This window comes from Mauremys mutica, chromosome 2, assembly GCF_020497125.1.
Source record: "Mauremys mutica isolate MM-2020 ecotype Southern chromosome 2, ASM2049712v1, whole genome shotgun sequence".
Taxonomy (NCBI): Eukaryota; Metazoa; Chordata; order Testudines; family Geoemydidae; genus Mauremys; species Mauremys mutica.
Window position 1 is genome coordinate 202277063 of NC_059073.1, and position 25869 is coordinate 202302931.

Below are 25869 nucleotides of genomic sequence, written 5' to 3' on the forward strand. Positions count from 1 at the left end.
AAGGTCTCGCCCTTGCTCTCACAGAGATTGTGTAGCACACAGCAAGCAGCAATAACTACGGGGATATTCTTTTCGCTGATGTCCGAGCGAGTCAGTAAGCTCCGCCATCTCCCCTTGAGACGTCCGAAAGCACACTCCACCACCATTCTGCACTTGCTCAGCCGGTAGTTGAAGAGTTCCTTCTCTCTGTCCAAGGCGCCTGTATAGGGCTTCATGAGCCAGGGCATTAGCGGGTAGGCTGGGTCCCCGAGGATCACTGTAGGCATCTGCACATCCCCAACCATTATTTTGTGGTCCGGGAAGAAAGTACCTGCCTGGAGGCGTTTAAAAAGACCAGAGTTCCTGAACACATGCGCGTCATGAACCTTGCCCGCCCACCCAACGAAGATGTTGGTAAAACGTCCCCTATGGTCTACCAGTGCTTGCAGCACCATTGAAAAGTAGCCCTTTCGATTAATGTACTCGCTGGCCTGGTGGGCTGGTGCCAGGATAGGGATGTGAGTCCCATCTATAGCCCCACCGCAGTTTGGGAATCCCATCGCGGCGAAGCCATCTATGATGTCCTGGACGTTTCCGAGAGTCACTACCTTTGAGAGAAGTTGCTCAACGATTGCGTGGGCTACTTCAATCACAGCAACCCCCACGGTAGATTTGCCCACGCCAAAGTGGTTCGCTACTGACCGGTAGCTGTCTGGCGTTGCAAGTTTCCAGAGGGCTATGGCCACTCGCTTCTGCACACTCAGGGCTGCTCGCATCCGGGTGTCCTGGCGCTTCTGGGCAGGGGACAGCAAGTCACACAGTTCAAGGAAAGTGCCCTTACGCATCCTGAAGTTTTGCAGCCACTGTGATTCATCCCAGACCTGCAGCACTATGCGGTTCCACCAGTCCGTACTTGTTTCCCGGGCCCAGAATCGCCGTTCCACACCATGAACTTGACCCATTGCCACCATGATCTCCATGGCGCGGCGTACCCTGCTTTGTGAGAGGTCTGCGCTACTCTGTGAATTCCTGTCCTCACCGCGCTGCCGGAGCCTCCTCGCCCGATTTCTCAGCAGCTGACTGTGGAAGAGGTGGACGATAAGGTGCGAGGAGTTGACAACGGCCATAAGTGCAGCGATGATCGCAGCGGGCTCCATGCTCGCAGTGCTGTGGCGTACGCGCTGTAACTGACAAGAGAAGGGCGCGAACAGATTTCCCGCCGGAGCTTTCAGGGAGGGAGGGCGTGATTGACGGTTCAATGACAACAGTTACCCAAAAGCACCCTCGACACATTTTTCCCCCAGGAGGCATTGGGAGCTCTACCCAGCATTCCAATGGGCAGCGGGGACTGCGGGAACTGTGGGATAGCTTCCCCGTTACTGTGGACTCAGAAATTCGAATTAGTGTATTTACTGTGGATACACAAATTCGACTTCATAAGGTCGAATCCATAAATTCGAATTAAGTAGATTCGAAATAGTCTCGTAGTGTAGACAAGGCCTAAGCGTGGTGAATTGCTGCTTTAATTCTCTTGATGTGAAATGTGTATGGTCATGGATTAGTTTGTCCATGTCCCTGTGTGTTCACTCTTTTTTCATACTAAACATAATACATTGTTATGAGATTAGAGTTGGGATTGACAGACAGTGTTATCTAGTGGTTAAAGCAGAGGACTGGACTCATTGAACCAGTGGCAAGATTTACCTATGTGACTAGGGAAAACCATTTTAATTCTCTGTACATTGGTTTATACATAAGTAAACTATGTATAACATTTATTACATTGATTTATTATAAGCAGTTACCACTATATTAATTACAAAATTAATGGCAGACAATTTATGTTAGCTTTAATCCCTTTGAGATTCTTGGGCGTATGGGGCAACTGCAAATGATGAGCATTGTTATCAGCGGAATTAAGGTGTAATTGCCCATGTTAAGCTTTAACTTCTTGCAAAAATCTTCTTCTGTGGTGTGGAAGGGGTGAATGAAGAATCATAGGGTTAGAATGGACTGCATATCCCTCTTTGAACCATTCCTCCCTCCCCCCTCTGAATTGTGTGCACACAAGGAAAAAAACTCTCCTCTGTTAGTCCTTACTGTGACTTCACAGCACCATCTTGGTGTCTTTTTTCTATTAGATGGTAAGCTTGTTGAGACAGGGACTCTCCATTTTGTGGTTTTGTCAAAACTGAACACATTGTCCGCTCTTCACAAATGAAAATATACTGCTAATAATTTGCCCATCTGCATGGTCTGCTTTGAGTTAACCGTTCCTTAATGAATGTCAAGATGCTGTTTGTACAGAATCAATGGCAGAGCATCACAATGGATCTCAGACATGTGATGTTTTGCAAAAATGACTGTTTTGCCTATGTGATGTCACACAGCTCTTCATTGCAAATCTGGTTTCCACTGGTCCCATAAATTGAATTCCTGAGGCCATTTAAATCTGTTTTAATGTTTTCCAGTTGTTTTAAATTAGAATGTCTAAAGCACATAGGTATAAATTAGTAGAGGTAGTACATATCCTCGTACGTTCAGCAAACCTTTCAGTGATGATGATGGTAGTTATTTGTGTCAACACTATGCAATTGTAGCAGATCTTTCTTTGTAACTACACTACAATTTACTCTCTTATTTCATATCCTTACATATGATATGGGGTATTATGAGCTTTTACTTATCATGTATACAGGCTACTATTTATTCTTCCATGATATGGTGAGCAAACAATATATCTAAAATGGTATTTTAATTCTCGGGAGAAAAAAGTACTTTAGCTGCAAAGTATTTTCACTGCAATCTTGAAGCACTAAGTTTTTTTTAAACTTCTGTCATTTTTTAAAATGGCACATGTGATGTACATATACTTCATTTTTCCCAACCCATAAAACAATCAAGTGTGCTACATTTTAAATCGAACAGGTTTATTTCACAGAAAAGTTCTAGATATGATGCTACTTCGTTGGTGTATTTAACGTTATTTTACAGCACCTGGAGGGCTGTCACATTTGATGAGGCCTTAAAAAAAAAAACAAAAAAAACCCTGACTTTTGATTGTTCATAAACTGTGGAGAAGAAAGTCTGAATAAATTATATACAGCATGGAGCAAGATTTCTCAGTTTTAATATTATTCTTCCTTCCTGCAGTGTACCTATAGCTATAAGTGGTTACTTTTATAACTGAACTTGTTTTTCCCAACCAAATCTTGATTAGATTTTGATACCTAATTGGTAAAAACCTTCTCACATGTTTGTTAGCTTTATATCAATGCTTCTTTACAGATCTGTGGTACAAAGTATTAAGCTGAGAGGTAAATATACATTTTCCTTGACTTTCTGAGTTGAGCATAATACTCAGCTAGGATGTGCCTTGGCTTTGCAGTTTACTTCTCTATTAGCAAATGCTGTTGCACTGAATGATGTAATGTACCATCTGGGGTTTGCTTTTTTTTTTTTTTTTTTTTTTTAAAGAGACTGTAATACTGCACTAGTTCCGCCTGCTAGCTTATATTGCAGAACCCACACACAGATCTTTTTTGGATCTTCTCTTCTGAGTAGAGAGTCTTTTTACACTTGCTTTTGGAAGTTTCAAAAGCTTTCTTTTGTGCTGTGCGCCCACTTGAACTTCGTTTATATTCAGTACCCTGATGTTTGTCATTCTGGACCTCAATGCTGTTTTGCATTGTATCACTATAGCCAACCAGTAACAAGGCTTGATAGCTGAACTACCTCATAGTATCTGCATATGCATCATGAAATCTGATGAGCGAATGTGGATGTTACTTCTGCCACCAGTGAATGTCTGGTACACAAAATAATTATGCTTATCCACAAATTTACATATATTTTTCTATCAATACAGATTATCACTGGACTGCACAAGGGAAGTAGGAGATTTGTCAGTTAACTTGATGCACATTATAGAGTGGGAAGAATGATTTGGAGCACCATACTGGGGCTCAAGAGACCTTCAATTCCTGTCTTAACCACAGACTTTCTCTGTGACCTTAGGCAAGCACTTCAACTACATTCCATCTCAGTTCCCCTCTGTAAAATGAGAATAATAATTTCCAGTCTCATAGGGGTGTTGTAAGGATTAAAAAAATCCAGTGATCATTGTGAAATGCTCAGATACTGCTGTGATGAATATAAGTACTTCAGTATCTGAGATTAGAAGCTTCCTGTTCGTTAGCCTAGTGAAGTTTGGCTATGTTTATTTTTTTTAAAGTGTATTCAGACTCTTATCCGATTTTATTTTTAATGGAATTGTTGTTGCAATAGGGTTATAAACCTTTGACTGTATTCTGTGCATGCCTGCTAATATTTACGTCCTCCCACTAAACTCAGAAAATGGACAGCTGAGGGCTGCTGATGTACCTCTATACTGAACTCCTTAGTTTCCTAGATTACTCTGAACTGATCCGGACCTAATTACAAATGTTTCAAGTAAACGCAGCAACTGGTTTAAAAAAAAAAAAAAAAAAAAAAGTAGATTTCCTAGCCCTGCTACATTCCCCACTAAAATATTCCCTTAGCACAGGGCATCAAGCGCAGATGGGCTCTTCCACTACTGTTGTCATTAAAGTGGCACCATCAACTTGACACAAAATGAATTAAAAGTAGATTCAGATACATCAGCCCCTTGATTGCATCTTTGCCATTTCTTGTATTTCAGCTCCTTTTATCTGACAATTTAGTGTCACCTTTGGCAAGCCACTTCACCTCTCCATGCCTCTCCTACTCCATCTGTAAAAGGGGGCTATATTAGGGTATGCCTACACTACCCAAGTTACAGCGTAGGCAGTGTAGACATACTTTATGGCCAGGGAAGAGCTCTCCTGGCGATAAAGCACTGTCTATACTGGTGCTTTTCAGCACTTAAACTTTTGTCGCTCAGGGGTGTGTGTTTTCACACCCCCGAACAACAAAAGTTTTAGCGCTGAAAGTGACAGTGTAGACAGCCTTAGTCTTCCTTTTTTCTTCCCACAGTTCTTTGAGATCTACAAATAAAAAGTACTTCTTAAAAAGTTTTATATATTCTCTCTCTCTCATGCTCACTAGCCAGAGAGAGCTCACTTCTTCCTGCATACCTAAGTGAAACCAGCCTTTTAAATAGGGCGCGGAGAAAGGGAAGGTATTCAATAAAAAAAACAACTCCTCTGTTAATGAGAAAATGTATCATGCAAATAATTTATCAGTTTGAGTCAGTGGGATGAGCATGTAAATAATGTATTGAAGTTTAAATGGAATGTTTCCATACATTAATTTTAAAAACAAGTTTGCAGTGACTAAGATTATAATATGCAGCGTTATAGGATTGACTTCCAAGAAAAATGGGTTACTGGTTTTACTACTATATTCTTCTAATATCTGCTGTTCTTGTGTGAAAATTAGATACTTCAGTTAATGAGCTATTAATATTAAACAGAAGTTCCAGTTCTCCTGTCTGTGTGTGTTTTGGAATATATAAAAGGTAAAAATACTGCCTTGCATGTTACATAAATTAAATGCAATTGAAAAGCTACTGTGTCAACAGTGTGTGCAGATGTGGCCTTCCCAAAACACTAATTCATTGATGTGGATGGAGCAGCACTGAATTTTCTTTTTCAATAATTTCCTAACCAGTTTCACATTTCAGCGAGTTGATAAAAGAAACTTCAAAAACGACTGTTCCCAAAATTGCACTGTAGGGTATTCATATGCAGTAGATCACAAGATGGCAACAGTTAGTGCCCAAGTAGTGTTCATAAGGGAAACAAATGGTTCTGTTGAAATTCCTTACTCAGCAAAGGGAAATACAAGTGGAAAGGTGTAGTTTCATTCAGATCTGAATTGTCTTAGGCTTTTCCTTCCCTATTGGAACTTGTCTGGGATATCAAAAATACAACAAGCCATTTTATGTTGCTCTTATGTAATTAGAGTGACTAGGATTATTGTGTGCAGTTGAAGTGGTTTTATAATTCCCAATGGTTTGGGGTACACAAAACTTGAAGTGAGAAAAAACAAATAGACAGCTGAAGTGAAACCAAATACTTTTGTGGACTATAATTTTTTACATCTTACTTATGAGGATTGTCCATGTGCAGTATGTCTTCTGTACTTCTACTTCACAGCTTGGCTTATGTCTAGACTTGTAGGGGTGAATCTAGAATTGGTGTTCCACACATATTTTGAGACTTTCTTTATACCATGGCAGTCCTGAAAAGAAAGAAAATGCTGTGTGCTTTTCCTTTCATCTGTATATTATTTCATCCTTGGAATGCAACCATCTTAATATTTATTCATGGGCAGCCATATCATTGTAATTCCTTGCTTTAGTATACCTACATTTTTCCCAAAGAAGCCAAAGGATTAAATAAATCCTCAGCAGAAAATTCATCAGAAGAAAAGAAAGAAGAAAAGATTTGTCACCAATTTTCCTGATAGCCTGATCCATATTTGCCAAAGTTCAGCCTGTTTTTGGTGATTTGGCTTATGAAGAACCATACTGGGGTTGCACAGGAGGTGATTCACTTCATTTCCTTACTCAGAAAAGCAGTGTATTGTAGCCATATTAATACACATTTATTCTTCTATAGGTTAGAAGCTTGCAAGGGTTTTTAATATTTATTTCAATTTCATTTTTAACTAGCTTAGTGCACGTGGAAAAAGGTGCCATGTTGTCAGCCCTGGAGAAAGAGAGAAAGTTGTCCTTTCTTTGCCTGTGGAGTAGGTATAACTGGGGAAGTAGAGTACATTTCTTCACACTATCTTGCCCAGGGGTCTCAAACATGCGGCCCGCGGGCCGCATGCGGCCTGCGGAGCTCTTCCCTGCGGCCCGCGGAGCTCCCCAGGGTCGCCCAGAGGGGGGGGCAAAGGGGGCAATTTGCCCCGGGCCCCGGGCTCCGCAGGGGCCCCCAAGAGAAAAGCGGAGGCTCCCGCCTCCGCCCCTCTCCTGGAGCCTCGGCGCATAGAGCGCCGAGTCTCCGTCCGAGCGCCTGAGCCCCGCCCCGATCCGAGCCGCGTGGGGAGGGGGCGGGGCTGGGAGCTCTGGGCTGAGCGCTGCGCTCGGCGTGGAGCTCCCAGCCCCGCCCCCTCACCACGCGGCTCTGAGCGGGACGGAGCTCAGGCCTCGCCGGAGACGCGCTCGGGTAAGGGGGGGGGGAAGCGGGAGCCGCCGGGGCCGGGCCGGGGCCTGGGTGGGAAGCGGGACCCGCCGGGGCCGGGCTGTGGGGGTGGGGGAGGGAAGCGAGACCCGCCGGGCCGGGCCGGGGGGTGGGGGAGGGAAGCGAGACCCGCCGGGCCGGGCCGGGGGGGGGGGGAAGGGAAGCGAGACCCGCCGGGGCCGGGCCGGGGGGGGGGGGGAAGGGAAGCGAGACCCGCTGGGGCGGGGCCGGGGGGACGGGCCGGGGTGGGAAGCGGGACCGGCCGGGGTGGGGAAAAGAGGGACCCGCCGCCGCCGCCGAAGCGCAGCCCGGTCTTCGGCAGTGGGGGGCCCCTTCTGTTCCGGGACCCGCCGCCTAAGTGCCCCGCCGCCAAGCCACCAAACAGCTGTTGGTGGCGCTTAGCACTTTCCAGGAGGGAGGGGGGAGGAGCGGGGAGCCGCGCGCTTAGGGGAGGAGGTGGAGAAGAGACAGGGCAGGGGCGGGGCCTCATGGAAGGGGTGGATTGGGGGTGGGGCTAGGGGCAGCAAGGGGGCGTGTCAGTGATGCGGCCCTCGGGCCAATGCACTAGTCCTCATGCGGCCCTCGGGGTCATTTGAGTTTGAGACCCCTGATCTTGCCAGTGGTTCTCAACTCTTGCCTAAAGAAACCCTTCTGCTGTTAAGAGGGTGGCTTAATCTTCAGGGGCACTCATTCCTTTGTATCTTTGCTGAAGCTGCCATCCAGGTTGTTAGCTGCGGTGGAGTTCTTTTTCACATGGCCGTCTGTCAGCTAGGAACTGGCCTGATACTACAAATTCATTTTGGTAAGCCTCCCAACAGCCATCAAATGGTAATAATGTTTTCCCAGTATCAGCCTGATCTGAATTTGAACTGATGATTGAGATGAAAGTCTCTGTATTCTATTGTTAATCTGTTAACTTGTCCAGTCATTCCTTCCCTGCTTTTTTAAATTTTCTAATCACAACCGTTTGATTTTCGTCTCTTCTCCTACCCCACTTCTGACCAGAAGGAATTATTTCTTTCTTTGAAATAGGTTTACCAGCGTGAATGGGTTTTGCATAGTCTTACACAGGGGAGTAACACGGATATATCTGCAGGCTGGTCCCCCACTACCTCTCAACATTTTACCCAGGGGCGGCTCCAGGAACCAGCGCTCCAAGTGCGTGCTTGGGGCAGCAAGCCGCGGGAGGCGCTCTGCTGGCGCCGCGAGGACAGCAGGCACGCTGTCTTCCATGGCTTGCCTGCGGAGGGTCCGCTAGTCCCGCGGCTTCAGTGGACCTCCCGCAGACATGCCTGCAGAGGGTCCGCTGGTTCCGCGGACCGCGGGAGGTCTGCCAAAGCCGCGGGACCAGCAGACCCTCCACAGGCAAACCGCCAGAGGCAGCCTGCCTGCCGTGCTTGGGGCGGCAAAATCCCTAGAGCCGCCCCTGATTTTACCTTCAACTGGATGAGCAATAGAATAGCTTACTTTAGAGCTTAGTCCAGTTTGTTGCTTGACTGTCCAGCAAATTAGGGTCTGAACATGAAAGGCCACTAAATGTCTATTTTTCCTGTCCAAAATTCTTTTATTTATGTATATCATAGTAATATTTCTCTGAGTGCATTGAGAAAAATTGACAAATCATGATCCTAATCCTGACAACACAGCTTCACCCTTCATAAGCAGAGAAAGCCGCTCAGTCTTTTGGACAAGAACAAAAAGTCTTGAAGCTTTATCCTAACACAGGACAGGTGATAAAAGGGTGATACGTAGTGATTTAGCTAGCGAGCATACATCTTGCCCAGCTGGATCTCAGACCTCCAGCATGAAGCGTCCATGTACCCTGAGCTGCAGAGAACCTCAAAATCATGTTGCACATCCTAGTGCTGCTTTTGAGGTGATTGTCTATGATTGCAACATGTTAATGCAACAAAATGCATTATACCTAGCAATTAATTTCCAAATCCCTTTACAAACATTAATCTTTGTATATCGATGCTACATCACTATATAACTGTGTGTGGCATCCTCACCTCTGGTCAATTTTGTTAAATTTTTTAATTCAGTAGCCAAACTGCCAGTTATTATAGTGGGAACAGGTGCAATACCCTCACCCACATCATCTGATTCCTTACCTAGAGAAGTAAAAATGCTATCATAAGCATGGCCATACTGGGTCAGGCCAAAGGTCCATCTAGCCCAGTATCTTGTCTTCCGACAGTGACCAATGCCAGGTGCCCCAGAGGCAATGAACAGGTAATCATCAAATGATCCATTCATTCCTTCTCTCTTACTCCCAGCTTCTGGCAAACAGAGGCTAGGGACGCCATCCCTGCCCATCCTGGCTAATAGCTATTGATAGACCTATCCTCCATGAACTTACCTAGTTCTTTCTGAATCTTGTTATAGTCTTGGCCTTCACAACTTCCTCTGGCAAAGAGTTCCACAGGGTGACTGTGTGTTGTGTGAAGAAATACCAGGGGTGAAAGTGGGCCGGCATGATGTACTGGTAAGAAGCCAGCACTGTCCTGTATGCAGCCCAGGTTAAAGCACTGCCATGGCAACACTTTAACGTTGCTGCCCCTTCCCTTCTCCCCCCACCTGTTGGCGGCCCTGCTGGTAGGGACCCCACCGGCAGGGCCGCTGTTGGGGGAGGCAAAAGGGGCAACGACATTAAAGCGCTCCTGCAGTGCTTTAACATCATTGCCCCTTTTGCCGTCTCCTGGGCTGCCGACAGAGGAGGGCAAAAGGGGCAGCTGCCCCAGGGCCAGTGATTTAAAATGGCCTGGGGCTCCCGGCTGCTACTGTGGCGGCCAGAGCCTTGGGATCTTTTAAATTGGTAGTGGGGGTCATCTCCGCCCCTTCTGCCCGAGGCCCTGCCCCTTCCCAAGGCTAGAGCTGGCCCCAGTAGTGGTAAGAATTTAATATTTCTTTCACCCCAGAGAAATACTTGCTTTTGTTTGTTTTAAACCTGCTGCCTATTAATTTCATTTGATGACCCATAGTTCTTATGTTTTAAGAAGGAGTAAATAACACTTCCGTATTTACTTTCTCCAGACCAGTCATGATTTTACAGACCTCAATCAGATCCCCCCTTAATTCTCTTTTCTAAGCTGAAAAGTCCCAGTTTTATTAATCTCTCCTCATACTGAAGCCATTCCATAGCCCTAATCATTTTTGTTGCCCTTTTCTGAAGCTTTTCCAATTCCAATATATCTTTTTTGAGATGGGGTGACCACATCTGCATGCAGTATTCATTGTGTGGGCCTGCCATGGATTTATATAGAGGCAGTATGATATTTTCTGTCTTATTATCTATCCCTTTCTTAATGATTCCCAACTTTTTGTTTGCTTTTTTGACTGCCGCTGCACATTGCAACTACCTCCTCTGTTCTTGGGTGTGGGAACCAGTCTAATATGCATCATAGTGAGGCACGTGGGAAATAGCTCTTGATGGATTCTTGCATTGCCAAATGTCATTGTTGCTGAGCACCCACAGTTCACATTAGTCTTATCACCACTACATGTGGGTGTGTCAGGACTGTGGCTGAGCCACGTCCTGTGCTGACTGTCCAGTGTGACCTTTGGCCATAAGGAGTATACACACAATAGTCTGAGATACAGCATGGTCTCGTGGACCGAGAGCAATGGATTCATTTCAGTTCTGGTACTGATGCCCTCTGTGCACATGGTCAAGACATGTACTCCAGCATTTTCAAATCTGATAGATACCCATATGTAGTGGTGATATGTGTACAATCCTTTGTCCAGCTCTGAGTTTGCTGCCGCATTTTGTGGTGGCCGGGAATCCTTTAAATTTTTGGGATAAAACGCTGTTTTGCAGTCCTATCCTGCCTAGGCTAACGCTGTGCTCTTAATACTGTTGGGAGAGCTGGTATCTGAATTCCTACGAATGTTGCTCTTAGAAGTGGTACATGTAATTATAGGACCCTACTCCTTCCAAATCAGCTGAGGGAATTTTTTCAGAGACACACACAAACTTAACATAATGCATAATTTCCCTAGAAATGAGCATACAGAAATTATTTATATGTTGGTGACCACTCAAATTAATATGCCTGATATGGGACCTTGAGCTGACCAAAAAGTAATGGATTGCCTAGATAACTGAATTCTGCTAGATATGTGTAGATGAACTTTGTACTTCCATATAGAGAGGAAAGCAAGTAATTCTCCCTGGATGCTGTGTAAAAGTACAGAAGTCTTGTAATCTTTCTTTATCTGTTGAAGAATTCTTGCGACAAGTGAAACTTCTGTGAGCTCACAAAGGGTATGTTTTATGCACTCTGCATAACCATAAGAAGCTCTCTGAACATTTATGCTAGACTGAGAACAAGTGGGGAGAATAATTGGAGGTGGTAATTCTCCATTGGCTTCACTTAGAATCTTGGTGCAGCTCCTAAACTAGTATTGCCAGAAGTGTAGCACAAATCCTATCAATAAAACACCCAGCTAGCTCAAATTTCTTTTCTCTGTGGTACAGTGATCACTCTTTTAAAAGTCCAAAACTTGTCTACAGATGTCTTTTTTGGTTTTAATAGGATTGCAGTGCCTAACTCTTCCTTCATATTCTTTAAGCATTAATTAATCAAATGTTCTGTATGAAATCATCTTTTGATTGACTCCTATCTAGCTTGAAACATGGCATTTTACTGAAGTTTCTCATTCACATGTTGTGAAATGGGAAGTTATCTGAAAGATAGTCTGGCGAGAGTTGGTGGTGAGAAATTACTTTTTCCTGGTCTGGGATGCCCTGCTAAAAAAGCGTGTATTGCAGCAAAGCCATTCAGTAAATAACTTTAAGCACGTGCATTGTCACTTCAGTGAGCTGAGCTTTGTGCTTAGTTATGCATGTGTTTAAATGCATTGCTGGATCAGGGCCTAGAATTGTAAGGGCTACTGTATTAGTTGGATCTATTAGAAGCTATGCCCCAAAGACAAAGGATGTTGATTAAGTTTATTTCCATGAAAGGCTTTATTTGCAACATGACAGGTAGTCTTTGAAACTCATAATGACAAATTATGCAGGAAGGATGGCACTTCATTGTCAGTGTCCATAACACAATTAGAGCATCCATAACCAGTAGAGAATATAGTCCATGTGACAGACTATCCTGTGGGCAAACCCTATGCAGCATGAATGAATATACACTAATGTAGTAACTCCAGGGGTTGGCAACCCTTCAGAAGTGGTGTGCCAAGTCTTCATTTATTCACTCTGATTTAAGGTTTCATGTGCCAGTAATATATTTTAACGTTTTTAGAAGGTCTCTTTCTATAAGTCTATAATATATAATTTAACTATTGTTGTATGTAAAGTAAATAAGGTTTATAAAATATTTAAGAAGCTTCATTTAAAATTAAATTAAAATGCAGAGCCCCCTGGACTGGTGGCCAGGACCCGGGCAGTGTGAGTGCCACTGAAAATCAGCTTGCGTGCTGCCTTCGGCACCCATGCCATAGGTTGCCTACCCCTGTAGTAACTCAAGAAACTGCCCACGGATTCTCTCTTGAGACCATCTTTGTAAGGTCCTTATGTCAGTTTTCACTGTATATTGGGTTCTACTGAAGTCCTTCTTGTAGGCAAAGCTGGGAAAGACTGATTCAGAATATCTCAAGAGTGTTAGGTTATGATCCTAGTATTGAGAAATCCGAGTGATGTCTTCCTCTAACTAAACTGGCCTTCTTAACATGTACTGCCACCTTTTTAGCTCTCTGTAGTTTATTATATTGTTTGACTCTTCAAGATTTGGTAGACCACTATATACAGACAGATTTAAAGAATGGAAAGAGGAGCATCTTCCCATTTCACTTAAGGAGCTCCATATTAACAAAGGATACAGCTGTAAACAGAAGTTCTTTTGATCTTATTAGTTCATTGTGTTAGTTTTGTGTATGGCTTTCAGTAGGAAATATTCAAAGGTAAATGGAAAAGATCTTTATAGCATATACTGGGTGTTTTCATTCTCGGAATTAGAAAATCTAAGGGAAATGGAATAGCAGAATAACCAACGGAAAATAATTTTTAAAATGGTGTTCCCTGTGGTTTACAAATTGGTAATTAGTTAAACTGTAGCATGGTTGTTCCAGCGTTTTTTGTTTTACTTCAACCAAGATTTAAATATCTCATTTGCAGAGAGCTTCAAATATTTTCTTCTGTATAGTACTTTTTTTTTTAAACCTTCTAACTTTGGATATTTTCAAGTGCTGTTTGAATAATACTAAATAAATATATTTGACAAAAAATTCAAAACCCTGTAAGTGTTATGAAGCATTAGTTCTCTGGGTAACAAAAATGTGAAAAACGTGTTAAGCTACAGTACAAGTAACAGTAATATAAAATTTATTTGCAAATGTTTGAGTCCTAGGATGGTTTAAAGGACTTGTCTTTTAATTAAAAGTGCCATACACTTAGTAAAAATCCATGTTAGTTGAGAAATTGATTTTTTTTTCTTTTTTTTTTTTTTTTTTGGAAAGCTGAGTTTTCTTGTATGGGGTAAATGTCACTCTGTTCATATCTTAGCTTTGCTGCGAGTCAGGACTTGTACTATTCCACCAGGTTGTCATAGAAACGCAGCTAACTGTCATCTCAACTCAGGCTGCTGATGGTTTTATTTGTAGGTTTGCAGGATTATTAAAATTTAACAAAAATTATTGATTTGCTTTTTATTAATGCTGGCTTGTGTTTACCTTAGAAGTTCAGGCTGCATAAAAGCTTTTCCTGATAAGAAAATATTTGTAAGATGTTGAGCTCAAGTACATTAAATGTGTTTGACATTTTCTCTCTCATTTAGAATGTGATAGTCTGTGGCAATAGAGTAAACTTGTATTTTTTTTTACAAATCATTTTTCATTTCCTTTTTTTACAGTGAGGCAAAAATTTCTTAAATTCACCTTTTGCCTGACTTTTACGTTACATAAAAGATACCTGTAAGAAAAGCATGGAGTGGGTACATCATTGTGGCTAAAATTTGAAGTTTTCATTTTGTATACATTTTCTTGAAGCCTGGGAGAATGCTTCAGTACACTGAGTTTTGAAAGTATATATATTTTTATATGCATGTGCAGGAAAAATTATTTAGTTTCCACTCATGTATAAGACAGGCAAAACTTATTTACAGTAACACTCTCTAACGGCCCGTGGGTGAATGCTTTTATGCAAAATACTCGAGAGACTAGAATTAACTTTTCACATTGGTTGCACAGATGATGTCCAGACTTCAGCAACATTTTTTTATTACAAAGACTATTTGCCTAGAATTGCATTTTTACTTCACATATTTATGTCAGGATGCACAGATCACTGATGCATTTCAAGTGTAGTCTTTTGTAATGACGTAAGAAATACAGTAATGTATTAATTGTTGTAAAATATATAAATAAAAAGCACTACTTTTTCATGATTTTTACAATTTTAATCTGTTAAGGATTTGGAAGCACAGGTAACTTAGCTGACTTTTATATACAGCACTCTAATTTGACATTGTCATTCTGACTGGTAACAACTTTGTTCAATGTTGGATTTACTGAATAAAATTGTTTCTTGCTGGACATTTTGACATTTCACTTCAGACAACTATGTCATGGTTGTTGACATCCCTATATTAATTCCTTTTGTATGCAGCCATAAAACTCTCGAACAAATTTTAAAAGAACCTTTTATTCTAGCATGTATACAGTAAGTTGGTGGTATGAAATATTGAATTTCTACCATAGTTTCATATTTTTATTGTGTTTTCTGGAAAAGAACATATATCATGATAACATGGGAGATAATAGTTTAAACAGTCTTAGAAGTTTAGTATATTAAGTAATCATATTGGCTTTTAATCTAGCAAAAGACTGGTGTGTTTTTACTTGACGAAAAGCTTAAATGAAATACTGTTGGTTTTCTTTGTTTCTCCATTGGGAGTTATATAGTGTTTATACTCATTAGACATGAAAAAACAGCACATCTATAGCACCTTTTGTCTGAGGCTCTCATTATGCTTTATGAATATTAATTGAATCTCCTACACCCCTTTTTGAAGTCAGTATTAGAATCATTTCACCCATCAGTGGGGTGGAACACCGGAGCTGTTTTAACAGTGCACAGCAATGATACACATCAATTTGAGGGCAGAAAGTGAAAAAGAATACTATATCCCATATGTATACACTAAATTTGTACTTTTGATAGTGGTGTTCTCATTCTAATTGAGAATAGGGGGATGTCATTGTAGATATACTACTTCATAGTAAGGATGCTTTGGAACATATAGTATCAAATGAAGCTATTAAATATAAAATGTATCCGTTTGAAATATATATATAAAAAAACGGCAGTGGGGCATTTTGGTATAAACACCCAAACACTGTATTGAACCTTGAGCATTCATTTATAGAAGGTAGACAACTAGATTGACTGTTTGTTTTGATCGGCTAGCTTTCTTTCTTTCTCCCTCTCTCTCATCTAACCATTCACTTTGTGTCACTTTTATGTGCCTTTCCTCAGTCCAGAATGGTGATTGGATGACTACATAGTTTGTTTAAAGGGTAACAATAGGGTAGGTTTGAGGTCCTACAAATGTGCTAGATCACAGTTTATCCATATGAAGGTTATTGTGTCCAGATCTTTTTCTCGAACAGTTTTGCAGCAACATTTCTACTTTTTGTTTGTTTGAACATAAAACCCATTGACATGTCTGATACAGGTAACACATTCCTAGTAGATATTTTTATTTTTATTCACAGCATTTTGTGTCTGTCCTTCCTACCGAGGTGCAGCATCTTGTAAAGGTCTTCAAGTTTCTTGTAATGTGCATGCTTCAACTCGGAGCTAAAAGTGGCTACAGCTGCATATTTTTTTTTATCATCACCAACTTTGCCATATCCATACTTCATTTTTTTCTTTAATTGGGAATGAGTAACATTATTTAACAAAGTACCCATGTACATTTTTCCTGCTTGTTACAAATCAACTAAGTGCCTCTTACAGTTGAACTGTATCAATTTACTTATTTACAGTATTGTATTTAGTTGCACCCAGAACTCTGGTACCAGTAATTGGAATGTTAAGTATAGTGGCTGTTTGAGAGATCATAGAGAACCATCTATGGCTGTTGCTGTGTGATAGTATTTGGGGAATCTCTGAGTATTTGGTATTTAAATTAAACTTAAAACCCCCCTCTTTTCCCCCTCCCCCTGCCCCAAACTCTTAATAACATAGGAAGATGAGAGTGAAGAAGAACCCAAGCTGAAGTATGAAAGGCTTTCTAATGGAGTGACTGAAATTCTCCAAAAGGATGCAGCCAGTTGCATGACCGTGCATGAAAAGGTACCTTTTTCTTTTTTCTGGGTGTGGATATGAACTAACTGTTTGCTTGTTTTTAAAATATCTGTCAGTTTATATGTTATCTTTATCAAAAAAGTTAGAGATTTTGGTTAAGGAACTGACAAATCTGAAGATCGTCTCAGCTAAGTACAGTGCAAGCTGAGCTGACTTAATAGTAACCTCTTGTTGGACACTGCTTCTCTCTTTCCCCTTCCCTCCCCTCTCAGGGTAAGAGGTAAGAATTCCATATTTTGTAAGGTGGAATGTTTATATGAGCTACTGTGAGATTTAGTTCTAATTAAAAACTTATCATGGCCTAGGATCAAGATGCAGTCGCAACCATACTTTATCAGGTAAAGAATTCAGCATCTTTTGAATCATTCCAAACAAACTCAGTCCTGCCAGGAACTGATTTCATGGGAGCAGGTATTCATCTGTAGAAGACAACTGAGATTTTGTTAATAAAACAGGAAAGTAATTAAAATACATTTATTCCTGATCTTTTACAAGCAACCTAGGCTCAGTAAACTCAGACCAGGCGGTGCGACTCAAAACCTGTACTAATACCATTAGTCTAAAAGACGCAGGAGCAAAAGAACACTGAAGACAGAAGGGCTTGCATTGATGGGAATAAAAGTACAGTTTTGTGAGAAGATGGAGTGGCAACTTCAACTACGGTTTTTGTAACTGTGTGCATCAACTAAACAATTTTTTTCTTTTTCTGTTATAAAATATTAAAGACAAGGTGTACATTTGAAAGTGTATGACTTTAATGACTCTTATCAAAAAGGTGTTATAATATATTAAAAATGTAATATATACAGTTGTATTTTTGTATATATATAATTTTCTGGCAGACTATAATGGCTGCATACCAGCTACCATTGGGGTGTCTGCGATATGTTGTTTTCTTATACATTCAAGATTAAGACTTGTGCTGAGTGTTTCTTTATTCAGAATACTGGCGCAGCTGCTTAAGAGGCACTTTTTAGGGTAGTTGAAAGTTCATGTTTTAAATTTAAGTTAAATCTTAAATTTAACTGTATGAACAAAAAACTGTGAGTCTCTCTTTTAAACATTAAAGATTTAAAATCGAACAGATGTTTTGAAAATTGGAAAGAAACTCCTCCTAGTTTTTGATCTTTTTTCAATTTTACGTGAATTTTTAAACCCAACCAATTAAATAGAATTTTATATATGGAAATTTCCAGAATACCAACCTTAACTATAGGGTCACAAAGAGTGACACTACAGTAAGGCTGTTTTAAGTATCCAAACACTCCTAGATTTCTAGCAAACTAGATAAACTATTTATGAGGAGGACCAATATTATTAGAAGCTAGGGGATTGGTCTTTTGGGAATTGGTCTGTTACAACAGAGAGCCTAAAAGCAAAGGTAGAGTGTAAGCTTTCCGCCCGTCCCCCAGGGATGAAGTGGGGGTTAAGGAAAACCATACAAAAGAGTTAGCATAAATGAAATTATAGTCCTATTATACACATACTTCTGATTAGAACAATTTGACTTTGTTGGGAGTCCCAAATTCTGGCTTATATAGTCAGACTGATTTCTCCCCGGAATTATTTTTTCTTTCAGTGCTATAGCATCATATTTTCACCAGGCTCGCTGTCTGCACTGGATGACTAATCGTCCTGGCACCTGGTGCATTCAAGCAGGCCTGTGCAGTGGAATAGTCATACCTAGTTATGTCTGCACACCTGATGTTTTATTAACCAGTATTGATTTTTTTACCCGGGGGACTTTTTTCTTCCTGAAAAAAGGCAACCTTGCAGGAGTGAAAGGCATTGCAGGGGATGAATTTCTAATCAACCCCTTCTTTCCCTTTTTTTTGACTCCTCTTTAATGTAGCTTCATATTTTAAGTGCCTGAACTGAAATTTCATTTTAAGCAATTCCATTTTGATAAATCCTTTTAAACCTTGACTTTCTGTAAGGTTATTTTTTAAAGATTGTGCTGCTTGACTGACACGCTTAGTAGTGCTTGTAAATTTGAGCATTTCATTATTGGTTGCAATGAAGCATGCTCACATGCAGAGAAATACAGAGAATTTAGGAGCCTAGGCCATTTGAGTAATGCTAAATAGAAAAAAAGGGGGGAAAAAAAAAAGGAAAAACCATCTGTCATATATCAAGTAGCACTGAAGTTTCTGCTGGTTTGTTTAGGGTTAGTTCACACAGTTCAACTAACTGTGGGTCTCCTGGAATCATTTTGCTTTTTTACATCTATCAGATAAATGTATAGTTCTGTTATGTGTATTTGTTGAGAGAGTCTAATTATGACAAATCCTATCATAGTATAAAATGGCGGGTGAATGCATACATCATTAAACGTCAAAATATCAGTGTCAAAGAAAATAAAGAATCAGGATAATATTAAATGCATTGGAACTTTAAATAGCTTTCCATGTTATGGGATTCTGTGTAATAAGGGCCTAATAGTTGGTAGCTTTATTTTTGAATATTTATTGTATTGGCAAAGAAGAATTAAAAGTAAATAGCTTCTTAATCATTTCCATAGCTTTATTTTCAAGCATGTGTTACCCTTGCTTTCACGCTGCATTTTTAATTTGCTGCCACAGTCCATCAGGCAATATGTACAGAGTGCAGACATACCATTAGTTGTCAGTAGATGAGGGTTCCCATGACTCATTCTGACAGCTAACTTGCACGATCACAATAATATGGGCTTCAAGCCTTGTTTTATTCTTTAGGTGCATCCAAAATAAGCTTCGTCCATAGAATATTGTCTTTTAGGTTGCTGTTAAAAAATTAATCTACTGAATATCCTGGAGTTCTTTACCTGGTGGGATTTTTTTAAAGTTGCAATGTATTTATTTAATCAGTCTCTTTCTCTTTTTCTTATCACAGTTTTTGGCACTCGGCACACATTATGGCAAGGTTTATTTACTTGATGTCCAGGGAAACATCACCCAAAAGGTTGACATTGTAAGTAACCCATAATTTAGAAAAAATTTATTGCGATGCAAAATATTGTGATTTACCAAATAGTAAATGAGGTTATTGGTCTCACTACACCTGAAATTTTAAAAATATATTTAAAAAACTCCTCCTGATATGAGAGGATGAATATGAAACATGGAAAAAGACACTATAGCACATTGTCTTATGTGGACACATCTCAGATTGCATGTAGGATGTGTTCATCATTACTACAGAAAAGGAAATACATATTTGTGATTGTAATTAAGGATAATCATCTACCTCCTCTAGAGGCTCTTGACTTCCTTAAGGTATTAGCCGACTTATTAGCCGACTCTTGTTGATTGTTACTATGTGTGCTATCATCTTATCAAGATGCCAAAAGTAATTGAAAATTGATTGATTGCCTTGCTAGTTCAGTTTATCTACTGCAAATATATAAAGCTAATATTTTATGTGAATGTTTTGAAGCTTAGACTCTTAAGGGATTGTATTGATTGAAGGAGAAGAGGCAGACTTTTTTTTTTTTTATTGTTGTTCCTGGAATCATTGAGAATGAATGAAATGTTGAATTTAAAGCTGCGTTCTAAGGTATTAAATGCACGTTTTTAAAGTATGGAGGGTTTTGAGTGTGTATGTTACTTTCTTTTTGCTTTGTTTTATTTTAGTAAAGTTTTTTTTTTTTAGCATTGTCACAAATTCCAGTGGGCAGACATCACTTTTTCAAAAGCAGCGTCAGCTCTTGTCAAAGTATCTATCACAAGATGCCGACATGTTTGCAAAATACAACACATGTTCTGAAGCTGACACAGCTAGCTGCACATGAAAGGTGAAAGGTTATATTTTTATATTTGAACAATCTAATTACACAATTGTTTCCAAAAAAATAAAAACCACCAAAAAAAATCTCCTAGGAACAGCCTTTGAAGGAAATTTTATATATTATAGTGGTCAGATTGACAGTGACCTTACTTGAGATTAGTGAAAGTCAAGTTAACTGTGTGTGCTCCATCAGCCCGACAGGGTAGATGCTGACTGCATTTAATAGATTCATAGATTCCAAGGCCAGAAGGGACCATTGTGATCATCTAATCTGACCTCCTTTATGACACAAGCCATAGAACTTCCCCAAAATACTTTCAGGGGAAGAAGGGCTTTGCCTGGCTCCCTTCCATGTTCTGATTACTTTACACAGGTGCTATTTGCCAAAGACATACACTTGTAATTTTACTCCAATCTGATTTATTTGAGGCAGATCAGAATTTTATCTAAATCCCAATTTCTTCATTTCTAAGCTATGCATTAAGGGACTGATCCAAAGCCTATTAAAATCAGTTAGTGTCTTTCCCCTAGATTCAGGCCTGAAATGCATCTGTCTGATAGTTGTATTTACCCCACAGATGGACTCTGTGTGTTACATGCCCGAAACACTTCCTCTTGTTGCAAGTCTCCTTTTCCTCCCAGTCCTACAACTAGTGATCACTAATGCCCCAATCCTACAAGGTGATCCACATGCCTGCGCAAAGCCCTGTTGATTTCAGTAGAGTGCACTGCATGGGCATAAGGGCTTATCTGCACAGATCCCAGGCAGAGTCAGAACCTAAAAATAATATGGATGCCCTACCAGGAAATAGAGGCAAAAAAAACCCAGTCCCTCAATGTGTGTGTGTGTGTGTTTGCTTTATACCACAGAATGCTAGCAACAGCTACTGTTTTATGTTTGTTATAGTAAAATTAAGGTAGGTTACTTAAGCATTTCTATTCTAAAAATCTCTTTTGCACTTGCTTATAACGCTCCTAAAATTTTACTATTCCAGGTTGAAGTTTTCCAGGTCTTGTTTATTTGTAAGGATAATCAGTTCTATTGCTCTTGGGGCTGAGAACAGTATGTATGTGTGGGGAAAATAAACTGTTCCTGTTCTGTTTTAGTATCTTTAATTTTTTTCAACTTTTGTTCAGCAGCTGTAATGCATCAGTAGTTGAGAACAGAAAGCTGAAGTTAAGCAAGGTTTAGGAAGAAGAGGTGCCTTTTAAGATTCTGATTAAAATTGTTTTTGATATGGCGGAGTTATGTGGGTTCAAAATTGTAGTGTAATGTAATATACATTTTATTAATCACCAGGCATTCTAAAGCAAAGAGGGCTGCATGTGTGTGAACTGTCACAGCTCTGAAGTACCCTTCCCAAGCTTAGTGTACAATCCCTTGAATGCTGTTTCCCAAGATGGAGAGCTGCAACTACTGAGGCAGTTTGTCCTCATTGATGTGCCTCTTTCCATGCCAAAATCACTGCCATCCAGCCTAAACTGTGTCTGAAGTGGCTAGATTACAGAATATAGAGACATAACCATCAGATGGAGAAGGAGCAGGACAGCCTTCCTTCCCCTTTCTTTTTCCCTTTGTCTACCATTTTGCCCTCCACAGGGTTGTGAAGAGAAAAAAATCTTTTCAGGAAGGAGAGAGTCGCACAGTAACACCCAATCATACCCTTCAAAGGCTTTAGATTTTTTTTAAATCCTCTGCAGTAAGGAGAGCTAGTTAACCTTGGCTCTTGCTGGGTTCTGTCTCCAAGGAGTAAACAGGCTGAAGGCCTGTTTATAATGAATGGTGGAATTTATTATTTGAAGAAAAAGATTGTTCAGGTAAGTAGGATAAGGTTTCTCGTGAAAGAAATATTACTTCAGATTGTTGCAATCTCGGAATAATTTGCAGCCCTGGCAAATTAAGAACTTCAAGACTAAAATTTCACACATCTTTTAAAAAAGTTGATGTTTTTTAAGCATAGCTTCAGCTTTCTCCTTTTAGTATAGTTAAAAGGACACCAACAACTCAAAGTCTGTCTGTTTAAAAGAAATGAATTAAGTAATTTCAGGTACTATCTGTGCCCCTGAGTGTGTCTGCCATTTTTGTGGTTTTACAGCCATGTTTTACTGTATCTTAAAAATATTCTTCTCTTTCCCTGTCACTATGTGAAAGACCTACACAACCAGGGAAAACTGGTTATCAGGAGAGACCGTGAAAATTACCATAGACAAAATATTGTCAAATGCAAAAAATAAATTGGGGGAAAAAGTGAAAAAACAAAAAAACAAAATACCTCACCCACCTTGTGTGTCTAGATTACTTTTTTTTTAATTGGACCAACTTCTGTTGATGAGAGAGACAAGATTTTGAGATTACACATTACTCTCATTTATAGTAATCTTAAGAGTTGATGGAAATGATAGTAGGTAAAGATATTTCAGACAGAGACTTGACTATATTGCTTTAGGACCAAAAAAAACCCCGACCTCTGCCCTTTAGTTTAACTAAGCTAACCACTATTAAGAAAACTCATTTCTGAATTGAAAGAGGAAAAAGTAGACTAGAGGATGTTGTCACTTAGACTCCTCTGAAAACTGACAGATAACTTATGTGATTGTTATGCAAAATAAACGAGAAGTTTCCTCACAGTTTTCCCTTGGTACTTTCCATTTTCTCAGTTCCGTTTTTCTCAATTTGCTCCTTCCCAACCTCAGGAATATATACGTATGGGAGTCTAATTATCTACATTACACTTTTTTCTGTTTCATAATGAGTAACATTGATTTTGATTCAAAATGTGAGGCTGATTTTGGAAGACTGGACTCTTGCAGTATAGTTCTTCTGTTTGTTTAGCTTTTTCAAACTTGCAAGAGATGTGGAACGTACCTTTGCAGAATCTCTACTGACTAATATTGATTATGTGCTTTCTATTGAAAACTGAAGTAATTCAGTACCTTCCTATAATACTTTGTAAATTAAAACCAGGCAGCTCTAGAAAGTAGCTGGGCTCTTCGCATTCTTCTTTATGCTTTTTTTTTTTTTTTTTTAACATCTAGGGCTCTTGATTCTGTAAGGTGCTGAGTGAGGAAGAAACTTTCCCTCTGGGCAGGTTATCCCATAAGCCATGAATGTTGGCTCCGATTCTGTGGAGACTTAAACATGTAATGTACTTTATGCTCTGGCAGTAATCCCATGGAAGTCAATGGGAATACTTACAGTGTGTAATTTTTAAGCATGTGTTTAATAGTCTTTGCAGGATTAGGGCTGGAGTTTTCTACACCATCTTCCTGAAGCATCTGGTACTGCCCACTGTTGGTGATGGGATACCTGAGGTGAACCAGTTGTCTATTCAACTTTGAAATTCCTGTGTTCTAAGAAAAATGAGTAGAAGGAATCCACTAGGCCCCAACAGGTTTGGAGGCCTTCAGGCAGGGGGGATTATATGAGATGTGTTTTCTTGGTTTAGACCCTGCATTTTGGTGATCTTGTAAATGCTATGCTAATATCCTGGTACAGACCCCTTCTTCTCAACTAGGATGCCTTTGCTCTCACCAGCATAGCTGTCTTTTTTGGTGACAAGCACTTAAGATTAACTGATATGCATCCTCAAATCACTTGCATTTGACAAACTGGTGTTCTTTTGGATTAAGGTTCAGTGCACTGAGTCATATGAAATGTGTCGTCTACTTTGAAAATTATGACTAAAAGGCCAAAAACAAAACAAAAAACCCCACCCTGATAACTCCACTGACAAAGGATTGTGCAGAAGTGATTTACAGCGTCTTAATTCCAAATGCTTCCACATCTTTGTTTTTGTCTTAGACTGTCTACAATTGATTAATATAATTATTGCCTCAACTGACATCTTGTGGGTTAAGGACTTGTAGCTATGAGGAAATCTGTGCAAACATTTACTTAAGTAACAAAAAACGTTTTGGGGGCAAAAATAGATGCCCTCTTTCCCAGGTGTTTTAATAAACATCATGTTTAAAACAAATATGGTAACTAGTCTTGGCTTGTGCCAATGAAGTCCTGTGCTTAGCCTATATTTTCCCCCTCTAAGAGCCACTTTATAAGTAGGGTTGGTTTTTAATATTTAATGTTTCAAAGGTGATGCATGAATGCAGAAAACAAATTTAAATAATGTTTTAAGGCAGTCTTTTGGTAGGAAGAATTGAAATCCTTTTTAGCATGTAACATTTCTGAGACCATCGAGACTGGAGGAATTTTTTAAAAATCATGAAATATTTAAGAGACACCCCTTTTGTTGTAGAATTTTATAAATTTATGTTTCACATCCCTTCCAGGCTGGGGCTTTTTATATATAATATATATGATTTACCGTATATACTCATTCTTAAGCCGAATATTTTCTGTTAAAAAGTGATGCATCAAAGAGCGGAGTTTGTCTTATAGAATATCAGAGTTGGAAGGGGCCTCAGGACCTCATCTAGTCCAACCCCCTGCTCAAAGCAGGACCAATCCCCAGACAGATTTTTGCCCCAGTTCCCTAAATGGCCCCCTCAAGGATTGAACTCACAACCCTGGGTTTAGCAGGCCAATGCTCAAACCACTGAGCTATCTCTCCCCCCAGCCAATAAATGGGTCTACACCAAAATTTGATGATTTTAAACTCTATGGAATCATTGAATTGAATATCTAATACAGGGATTGGCAACCTTTGGCCCGCGGCCCGCCAGGGTAAGCACCCTGGTGGGCTGGGCAGGTTTGGCCGATCGCAGCTCCCACTGGCTGCGGATCGCTGCTCCAGGCCAGTGGGGTGGCAGAAAGCGATGGCCAGCACGTCCCTCAGTCTGTGCTGCTTCCCCCTGCCCCCATTGGCCTGGAGCAGCGAACCGTGGCCAGTGGGAGCCGCGATCAGCCGAACCTGCAGACGTGGCAGGTAAACAAACCGTCCCGGGGGCCGCGTGCCAAAGGTTGCCGATCCCTGATCTAATACACTGTAGTTTGTGTATTTGGAGCATTTTCAGGCATGGAGCCCCTCAGCTCCCAGTGACCGTGGTTTGCCATTCCCAGCCAATGGGAGCTGTGGGAAGTGGCGGTTCCCATTGGCTGGAAATGATGAACTGCAGCCATAGAGAACTGAGGGGCTCCATGCCTGAAGACGCTCCAAGTAAACAAAACATCCTGACCCGCCAGCGGCTTACCTTGACAGGCCGGGAGCCAAAGTTTGCCGACCCCTGAAATATAGGGTTGACTTATGAAAGGGTCATACGGTTTTTGCTATTTTTACCTATCCATTGTGTGGCTTATAAATGAACGGGCTAATGAATGAGTATATACGGTAATTATTTTAGGTCACCTCTATAAGACCTCATATATATGATGTCTTGACCTAACAATAATTTTTATTTAATCAGGGTGACAGAACAAAATAGTAAACAGGTTGTCTCTTGCAATATTGAAAATTCAAAGGTGATTTTGTTTTAGTTCTAGAATAGTTGCACTTAGTCCTGCTAAAGTTTCAGCATCTGCTGGCCAATAGCTGGTCGTCCTCCTTGCTTCGAGAGATGTCAGATGTCCTGCCAACATACCTGATATCTCAGTAGGTTGTGAACAAATGATTCCAAGGCTTTTGAGGACAACCTGAGACTTCAGTTGTCTTGACGCAGCTTTGAAAGAACTTCCTATTAACAGAGAACCCA

At 40.4% G+C, this 25869-nt stretch overlaps 1 protein-coding gene across 3 annotated transcripts in view; it reads left to right on the forward strand.

Moving 5' to 3' along the window:
- Positions 1 to 25869, forward strand: part of VPS41 (VPS41 subunit of HOPS complex) — a 162283-nt gene that overhangs the window by 12367 nt on the left and 124047 nt on the right. For 2 of the 3 annotated variants that reach the window (XM_045007071.1, XM_045007072.1), the window contains 2 exons: positions 16339 to 16446; positions 19330 to 19407. In XM_045007071.1, coding sequence (XP_044863006.1) covers positions 16339 to 16446; positions 19330 to 19407 — 186 coding nt within the window. Of the gene's footprint in view, positions 1 to 13694; positions 13748 to 16338; positions 16447 to 19329; positions 19408 to 25869 lie in introns of those variants that run through there. The other variant, XM_045007073.1, reaches the window with a different exon arrangement.